The 9,731-nt window shown below is 37.3% G+C and overlaps 1 protein-coding gene, 1 long non-coding RNA gene and 1 pseudogene across 4 annotated transcripts; 2 read left to right on the top strand and 1 right to left on the bottom strand.

Moving 5' to 3' along the window:
• Window positions 1-664: 664 nt before the first annotated feature.
• On the top strand, window positions 665-2,383 carry LOC145005419 (amino acid transporter AVT3B pseudogene; annotated as a pseudogene).
• Window positions 2,384-3,407: 1,024 nt separating this feature from the next.
• Window positions 3,408-5,201, bottom strand: LOC145005946 (uncharacterized). The gene is made up of 2 exons (XM_078965047.1): window positions 4,313-5,201; window positions 3,408-3,650 (listed from the first exon to the last, which is right to left on the bottom strand). Exon 1 carries the CDS (start codon window positions 5,077-5,079, stop codon window positions 4,321-4,323), a length of 759 nt encoding a protein of 252 aa, XP_078821173.1. The 5' UTR covers window positions 5,080-5,201; the 3' UTR covers window positions 3,408-3,650; window positions 4,313-4,320.
• Window positions 5,202-6,062: 861 nt separating this feature from the next.
• LOC145006157 (uncharacterized) lies at window positions 6,063-7,822 on the top strand. 3 transcript variants are annotated; one of them, XR_013662818.1, is made up of 3 exons: window positions 6,105-6,423; window positions 6,826-7,440; window positions 7,661-7,822. It is a non-coding gene; the product is annotated as an uncharacterized LOC145006157 (long non-coding RNA). The 3 variants fall into 3 exon arrangements; XR_013662817.1 differs by lacking the exon at window positions 7,661-7,822 and having other exon boundaries at window positions 6,109-6,423; window positions 6,826-7,011; window positions 7,092-7,528; XR_013662816.1 differs by lacking the exon at window positions 7,661-7,822 and having other exon boundaries at window positions 6,063-6,423; window positions 6,826-7,528.
• Window positions 7,823-9,731: the final 1,909 nt, after the last annotated feature.

The following is a 9,731-nucleotide window of genomic DNA, read 5'->3' as shown; positions in this document are numbered from 1 at the left end:
TGGAATTTTGTAAGTGGTATTACTCTTTTTGGCATGAAGACCCATCATGGATGGAATGAATCTATGTGGGAATTAGAAAGCAAGATTACTTTTATTAAAAATAATTAATAAAATATAAAAGTAAGTTTTTATATATAAGGTTTAGTGGATGGTTGGATTGGAACCTGTATTTTGATGTTAAAATAACACCAATTTAATGTTTTTATGGAGGCTATGGTTGAAGTTCCTCTTACAAGATTATAATAAAAACAAGGGATCATAAATAAGATTTTGATGCAACAAATAAACCAAAATACATGCATGTTATTAATGTGATTTGATTCAAAAGATACTATAATTATATATATTATTTAATCAAAACTAGCCGGAAGATATCAAACCATATAAAAAAAATAGAAAATAATTTTTTTGTAATTAGTTAATAGTACAGTATTTAATTGAGTTTCAACTTACATACTTTACGTAATCATAGCCAACATAATAAATAATATATAATCTAGTGACAATTTTCATAAAGAAAACAATTTGTTTGTATATAAATATCCTTGACTCAAATTCGAATGTGATGTTTGAAAATTGTGCGTAAAGAATGTCAACCAAGCAAATTTCATCCATTCACGGATTCCACCTATACCCATTACCCACCACAAAATTCCAAATTAAAGTAGGCATATTTTACAAGGCAAAAACCTTCATTGAAGTCCATGGTCAAAGGAAATCTTAAAATAGAAAAAGGTGAAAGGCAAGCAGCTTTTCACATGTTCCTATATTGAAATCTGAAATCCTCACAATACTCCATTTCCTTTTGATTCCCACGACCCGACCCATTTCATCACTAATTCTTGATCTATGCTGTTTTATCCCAAATTCAATCGATCATCTTCTCCAGAAGTGTGCAGAAAGGGATTGCGATCGTCCGTCGTTTAGATTGATTTATGCAACATGGGTTTCGACAAGAAACATGAGGCAACTTCCTCCTCCAACGCCCCCCCACGATCGGTTCCTCGGGAAGACTCCCCTCTTCTCGGAAACCACGACGATTCGTTGTCGTCGACGCCCAAGACCTTCGCTAACGTCTTCATCGCGATCGTGGGTGCCGGCGTTCTTGGTCTCCCTTATACCTTCATGCGCACCGGTTGGGTCACGGGATTCGTGATGATCTTCGCCGTCTCCGGCCTCGCCTACCGTGGCATGATGCTCCTCATCGTAACCCGACGAAAACTGGAATCCCCTCTTACGTATTCCAAAATCAATTCTTTCGGCGATCTGGGGTTCGCCGTCTGTGGCCCAATCGGTCGTCTCGCCGTCGATGTAATGATTATAGCATCCCAAGCCGGTTTTTGCGTAGGATACCTCATCTTCATCGGTAATACCTTAGCCAATCTATTCCATGCAACCCCAACCGAATCTCCCCATTATTTAAACACGAGCCCTTACATTTGGGGACTGAAAGCCAAAACGTTCTACATCTGGAGTTGTTTCCCATTCCAGTTAGGATTAAACGCGATTCCAACGTTAACCCTTTTAGCCCCCTTGAGTATCTTCGCTGACATCGTCGACGTTAGTGCAATGGGTGTCGTAATGGTGGAAGACGTGACCGTTTTCTTGAAAAACACCATAAATGTCCACGCATTTGGTACCTTTCCCATGTTCTGTTATGGTCTGGGAGTCGCCCTGTTTTCCTTCGAAGGAATCGGAATGGCATTACCACTGGAATCAGAAGCCAGAGACAAGAAGAAGTTTGGAGCGGTGTTGGGATGGGCGATGATGATCATTGCTGCCATGTATGGATTCTTTGGGGTGTTGGGTTACTTTGCTTTTGGTGAAAACACAAGAGATATTATTACTGCTAATATGGGTAAAGGTGTTCTTAGTTCTATGGTACAATTGGGGCTCTGTATAAATCTGTTTTTCACATTTCCGTTGATGATGAATCCTGTTTATGAGGTAATGGAAAGAAGGTATTGGGAAGGAAGGTATTGTTTATGGATGAGATGGGTGTTGGTTATGGTGGTGAGTTTGGTGGCTCTTTTTGTTCCAAATTTTACTGATTTTCTATCGCTTGTTGGGAGTAGTACTTGTTGCATATTGGGTTTGGTGTTGCCTTCTTTATTTCATTACAATGCCTTCAAAAATGAGTTGGGGAAGGAGGAACTTATGTGGGATTTGGTGATGATTGTTTTGGGTGTTATTCTTGGTGTGTTGGGAACATGGTTTTCTTTGGTTGAAATTCTATTTAGAGCATGACAAGGCATCAAACTATTACATGATTGTGATAGCAGAGAGAGTCTTCAATCACATGAGAATAGCTTGTTTTCTATGTTTTTGTCCCCTTGGGTCAGCTCCATTTTTAATTGAATTCTTCAACATCTGCATTTTGTCATGTGTGGGGATTTAAATTGAACTCTCTTCAGTCTTGAGTCTTGAGTCTTGAGTGTGAAAAAAATAAAAATATCTTTCTTTTGAGAAACTTAAGACTTTATTATATATATATTTATTATTACTACTTTTCACATTGTCTATTGTTTTTTCCTAGTCTTGTCGATATAAATGCACATTAAACACTTATAAACCAATATAAACCTCAAATTGGGTTTAGTGTTGCTCGTCAATATGATTAATTTCCTACTTTGACCCTATTAAAATTATATACCGGGTCAGTCACAGAGAGAGATGGTCTTGTCTTCATTCAATCTGTATCTGTATATAACGTAAAATTAAGTGAATATTTATTATTAAAAATAAAGACTAGATGGATTGTACACATTGTTTTCCAGCCACAAGCATTGGAAGTCTGTAGACAGACGAGTGAGTAGACCATAATATAATCTATTTATTTATCTCTAGTCTAGTCTCTACTATTATGCTACACACAATATAATCTAAATATTGATGGGAAAAACCTCATCTGCAGACATGAGAAGCTTTTGAAATGCTTTTTTTTTTCTTGGTTCCCATTCCAAGGGTGCGATTGAGATGGATGAAAGGGAATCTCATATTCATATATGGTTCATTTTTCTCAGTGGGAGTTGATATTTACACATTGATTTATCCACATGAGATACATCATCTTTGCAACTATCATACAAATTAGTAACGCATACATTTCAAGTGAATGAATCAATTTATTAAGTGAAAATATCACTTCCTTTTAGATATTGTTGATATATTTAATTACAATTTTAGGAAAGATGACTTTTAGTACTTTACTTCCAAATACAAGATGTAGATGTCTATTAGGTCAAAACGTGATTGTGATGTTTGGTGTGAATCTATTTATTAGTAGAGTAGGTTCGATTTTAGGAATATGTGACATCTCATCTCTCTCATCAACAACATCATATATATATATATATATATATATATATATATATATATATATATATATATATATATATATATATATATAAAATAACAAAGCTTTAGCCCATTTGCTCATGTAATCCATGATCCATACATGAGCAAGAGCAATTAGTGAACCATTTATTGAAAGGAATGGTGGTTTCTTTCAGCATCATCTGGTTCTATTTCTAGTCTAACCAAAGGATATAACAAAACAAAACAAAACAAAACAAAAGGAAACCAATTGATGAATGGGCAAAACTGCAGAAAACCAAGAAACAGCATACAGATATACCACCACCTGGCACCTGCATCAATTTAAGGAAACATACACAAGTCACAAGTCACAACCTGAATCAGTCCAATCAGCAGCCATTAAATTATTATGATTCCCTTTTGGATGGGTTGCCTATCAAACTACTCATATCCAAAATGTAGCAAAATTATCTCAAATAACCTTTTATTATTCTTGTCAACAAACAAAACAAAATGGGGCACTCGTATAATCAATCAATATGACTCAAGTTACTCTTACATATGTTATGTCTTAGCTCACAAGCAATTTAATTCTAATGCGATGTGGTATATATATACATTTGATATTCTTGTCAGGATTTTGCCCTATCGTAATCTATATATACACCATATAAGCATAACATAACAATGACTCAATGAGTTCAAATACAGCAGAAAGAAATGCTCAGAGCTGTCAAAATCATCATATCTACTTCACATGAATGTTGGATTCTTTGCCAAAATCATATGACTGTAAACAATCACATCACTTTTAACTTGGTTCATCATGTAAAACTTCCAAAGATATTGAACCTAATAAGCAACTCATGTACTTCATATGCATTTCCATTGACACAAGACATATGATATAAAAATCAACTTCTCAACACTCGATAATCAAGTCAAGTGACAAAGCATGTATGTAACAACAAATCAAGCCAATATTAGTACTAACCTTTCCCCTCATCTGAGCTTCCCCTTAACTGAACTCTGCCTCTTCGCCGCCTCATTGATCTTCTCAATATACCCTTCGATGGGTGGTGTCAAAGTTGCCATGAACCTATTCACCGGGAAAGGAGCCATATCCGGCACCAGTGCCGCCTCCCTCAAACCTTCCGGCAACGCCTCTATAGCCTCCTTCTTACACTTCAACAGCCCTGTCTCCGCAGCCTGCCTCGCTCGATGCTTCCTCATCAAAACCCTACTATACTCCTTGGCTAACTTCCTCCCATCCTCAACCGTCAACTCGTATTTAGGAATCTTATCAGCGTCAACAAGCCCTAACGTTACAAGATCCAAACCTTCCGGTCCGATAAACCCCGATTTCGATTTCTGGTCATCATCTTTTACCTTACTCTTGTTTTTCTTAAAGCTCGCAATCTCTTGTTTCCTATCTTCAGAAATCAATCCCATTTTCTCCCTCTCAGCTTCTCTCTCTCGTTCCTTAGGCTTCAGAAACCTCACCGGCGCTTTTGCCTGCAAGCAATCGTCAATCATTTGTTCAAGTTGGCCTTTCCTTGGACCTTTCGTCGCCGACGGATCTGGTGCTTGTTGACCTTTCTTTATAGTGATTTTCGATCTCTTTAGGGTTACCCCAGCCTTCACCTTCCCTTTTCCTTTAGCCGTTCCACTGACGGAACATTGTTGTAGGAATCGGTGGCCTAGGGTTTCTATTGATGACGTCAATGGCTTCAATTTCATCATGTCTGTTATCCGCGCCATTGCTATTAGAGAATCAGCGAGGCAGCGGCAGCGATGGCGGTAATTTGATGTAATTGAATCAGAAGGACTGTAATAGGGTTCAATCCGTGACAAAATTCTATAAAATAACAGAACCTTAACGCTTGTTCCCGAGTTTTTATGTAAATTGATTAAAAGAAAGGAAAAGGAAAATTTTGACATAAAAAAAGGGATTAATGCGTGTACGAAAATATTCCAAGTTCGAAAAATGAAAGAAAAGGAAATTAAAATTTTTTGTTTTTGTGTTTTTGAGTTAAGAGGAAAAAGAAAATAAAATTTAAAATTTTCGTTCCCCTCACATCCTTCCTAAATCCGCCCAATTTGGGAGGAAATTTTGGAAGGAAAATATGATTCTAAAATCCTTCCCCTCCCCTACTTTCCTTCCATTAATGAAACTCGAGAATACGATTTTCCTTCGATACCCCTCACTTTCTATCCGTATCCTCCCATTTTTCTCCTTAAGTGGAACTGAGGAACAAGACGTAACTGTGGGATAGGGATGAGCGTGGGACGGACGGATACCGACCCGTACCGTACCCAATTTCCCGAAAATCGAATTTTATTGAAAATCAATCCCGAGTATCGAACCGAATTAACATCACCGGTATCGGTACCGGTTTTCGGTACTAGTACTGGTACCGGTGGTACCGAATCCCGAATGTTATGTATTTGGAGTACCAAGTACCGTCTCATATTTTCAAATTCGGTACGGTACCGGTACCGGTACGGGATCGGGATTTAGACAAACTGTTCATCCCTACTGTGGGAGCCTTACTTACAGTTCTTTTTTTTTGTCCTTTCACATTTTTATCACCAAATTTTTTTAGTTTTTAGACTTTTGATATTTTATTTTTATTTCTATTTTATTATTATTATTATTATTTTATCATTTTGCATTTGTGCCCTTAGTTTCTCGCTAGATCTTTCAAACTGACTTTCCCTTTTGATTTTAACCGCCTTGCTGACCACAGTCCTTATCGTCCAATGAGATCAAGCGATTTTGTAAAACGTATCATCAAGAATGTCCCCATTTCCGTCTAATCTTCTTTTTTGCATATCAATGGCTACGAAGTCACGGTTACTTTAATCCATCTATTCATCGATTAAAATGTCGTTCCTTACCCCCACCGACTCTCATCTTCTTGAACCACCACTATTCCCTCTCGAGGATTAGAGTGAAGGCGAGCCACGAAAGTACCATGAACTCGTAGGGTAAAGGGGAGGAAGCTTTCAAAATTTCAGGGGCTCCTCTCCTCCGCTTCATCTACTTCTCGGATTCGACTTCCCATCGATCTGTTGGCATCGATTTAGGGATTATTGCTCCAGGTATGTAACCGATTTGAACTATCTGTTAATTTAAACTCACGTTTTCTATCCACCGTTTTGTCTACACTTCCACCGCCTCCTTCCTTTACTCTCTTACTGTCCTTGCACCGTTTTTGCTATAAAATTTTCCCAGTATGGCGGTCACTATGATTATAGAATCTGTCGATGAGGATCCAAAGATCATGGCTCTATTTTCGTTTCAACAAACATTTTAGGTACCGTTATGGTGATTATATACAAACAAGGTTGGCTTAAAGTTAGTGACTAAGTTTTAGGTTAAATATTTTGTTGTATAATAACAAGGTATCAGATTACTCAACAGATTATGATGATTATTAGTTCTTTTTTTTTAGTTGTGCAATTGTTAATCTGTCAGTTCCCTTGGTTTACTCATAATTGCAGGTGAAGGTATATATGTTTTATCTATGTATATATATGGTCTGTGCCTTCTACGTGTTTCCATGACTAGAATTCTAATGAGGACATCATTGGAGATAGCAAACAATAAGAGGTTTATACATTAAAGAATCAAAGAAAGGATGTGCTATTCAATCATGATATGGATTGGGACAAGGATAACAACAATAGGTAAAAAGACTATTATTAACCTTTACGTAACATATTGCCCCGTAAGTTTGAAAAGAAAGGGATAAGACAGTCATTTTCAGGTGTATCTTGAGAACGTGGCGAGTCATGGCCTAGAAAGTAGCAAGTAACTTAAGCATTTCCAACAAAAATAGTTCTCTTACCAATGTAATGACATCATCTGAAAGGAATTTTCCTTCTCTTGGAACAAACCAGTGGATAATGATATAGGAAGGGTACCATCACCTGGATTAAGCTCTGCCATTCATAGCCATCTAATTAATAGTCAAGCGGTTATGACTGCACCTCTACCTTGGCTGGGGTGCTTCTGATTGTTGGTGGTAATGGTAATAACATAGTTGTTCAACAATCTTCAGTTTTTGTAATTACATGCATGACATGTAGCAGAAACTTTGGCTCATGGTCCTCCATGTACGCAAACTATTCCTCATGTATAATTAATCTTGTAAACTTTATAAAAGTAAGGACTTAATGGAAAAAAATGAAATGCTTCTTTTAACGACTTTCTTTTTTAGGTAAGTCTTTCTATGTTAAGTAAAAAAGAAACAATATTTGAATGTGTTTTACTTTCTGTTTACACTATAATTTATGGGAATTTTTCTTTTAACATTTGGTCTTTAATGAATTATAGTTGAATGCCGGAACTCAAATGCTTGAAGAGGTTGTTGTTAAGAAATCCCGACAATTGATACTGTAACGCCCGCGTTTCCAGGCTAAGCATTATTGTTGATGTAATAGTTTAGATTAACCTTTGTAACTCATTTTGAAGTAATAAAGAGGAATTATGTGAAAATTATGTGAATTATGTGCTTATTTGTTTAATTATTATGATTTAATTAATTAATAATAAAACTAAGCGTTGAAAATAAATATTAGATAAAGTCGATATCTTTACATAAAGTTGTAGTGGTCGAAACAAGGATTCCGGGGATATAAAGAACGCCGAAATCCGAGTTATAAAGAAGAAGTTATGACCCGTCGAAGTTTCGCGACGGAACTGGCACGACACCAGGAAACGTAAAAAGTGAATGTACGATAAAATACTTTTTAACCTTAACGATCTAAACGAAAGTCGTAGTATTCGTTAAAATGAGAATTTCGATAAAAAGAACGTCCAAATCTGACTTCGTATGAGGAAGTTATGATTTTTCTAGGTTTCAGCTTAGCAGTAGACAACTAAAAACTCGAATTTTAGATCGAGCGATTTTTAGCCGACACAACCTAAACGAGAATCGAAGGTCTCATCAATAGTAGCACAACGGTAAAAAGACTGATGAAAACAGACGTCGGATAAAGAAGTTATGAATTTTTAACGGATTTTCCTGTCCCGGTCTGTTAAAAATAATAAGATTAAAATTAAAGTCAAAATTAGCCAACAAAGTCTAAACGAAAGTTGCAGATCGTAATTTTACCTACGCGTTCATATAAAGAACGTCAAAAACGGAGTTCGTATGAGAAAGTTATGGATTTTAGAAGTTTCTGGCACATTTTTCGATAATATTCGCATGGATAGAAGCTGGCCACGTCACCCTTCTCGCGAATCCGACCCGTGTCCGAAGCTACTGCGTCACCGAGTCGTGGCCAGTCCAAGGTCCGATGCATGTTGCTTCTGGATTCGACCAGCCTCGCGACCTATCCTCTTCCGACGCGCCTCACCCCGTGTCGCACCTCCGAGCCTCGCTGCTGTCATGTGGCCTTCGCACCTGCTGCCACCTGCTCGCTTCGCATGCGAGCCACGCCTCCCTCCGGATCCGAGCCATGCAGCCACTACGTGGATCTTCCCTAGCCAAGCACCCCTAGGACTCGTACCCTATAAATAAGAGGGATGCGAGATTTGCCAACTAGAATTGCAAAGTTGGCATTTTTCACCCCTCTCTCCATATTTTGACTATTTTGACTTTTCTCGAAGCCTCGGTATCATTTTTAAAGCCCGGAATACATCCCAAAGTGCCCGAAGACCCGAAAAATTTTATCTTTTCGGTTTTGAAGTTCAACCCTTGCAGAGTCCATTTCTCAATAAAACTCCCGGTTTTATCAGATACGATCATTTTAAGGAACGAATTGTTGTCCGATTATCATCAAATCAAGTGAGTGTATATTCACTTTCATCTTACACATAGATAAGAAGTATTTTATATAAATACGTGTTATATGTATATATATTGATTGTTTATTTGAGATAGCTGTTGAATGAATGTTTTATACAAGTTTTAAAATGATTTAAACTGTATATATATTTTATCTACAAATATGTTAGGTATAACATGGGTAGATGAAATAGTTGGTGTGTGATAAAATGATGAGAGGCCTCAATGTTGTTGTTGTTGATTCTGTCATCTAGCGGAGTATGGATGACGACCACAGACTCTTCTAGACAGTCTAGTGGAACGCTAGCAGGCTCGCAACCTGTAGGTGTTTGTGAATGATGTGTTCACCAGTGTACTCCATCTCCCTCATGGTTGCCTTACGAACATATATGGCTGAGGAATCCCCTTTGTAGTAAAGTCCATCCCGATGATAAAATCCTTAGACTAGGTCCCTTATATAAGTGTTTAGGGACGTTAATGAGCATAACGGGAATGAGTAATCACGGTTATTGTTGGTTTGATGAAATTAATAAATTTATTGTTAATCGATGTAATTAATAAATTTATTATTATTTGTGGGTTGAAAACCCTATATGCTCACCAGGCTCCCAAGCC

The sequence above is a fragment of the Lactuca saligna genome, chromosome 7 (assembly GCF_052625555.1).
Source record: "Lactuca saligna cultivar CGN05327 chromosome 7, ASM5262555v1, whole genome shotgun sequence".
In the NCBI taxonomy this organism is placed as follows: domain Eukaryota; kingdom Viridiplantae; phylum Streptophyta; class Magnoliopsida; order Asterales; family Asteraceae; genus Lactuca; species Lactuca saligna.
The sequence above is the reverse complement of the archived record's forward strand: the minus strand, read 5'-3'. Positions and strand labels throughout refer to the sequence as shown.

Bases quoted from the DNA above. Each gene is read 5' to 3' on its own strand.
- LOC145005946 (XM_078965047.1), bottom strand. From the start codon at position 5,079: ATGGCGCGGATAACAGACATGATGAAATTGAAGCCATTGACGTCATCA.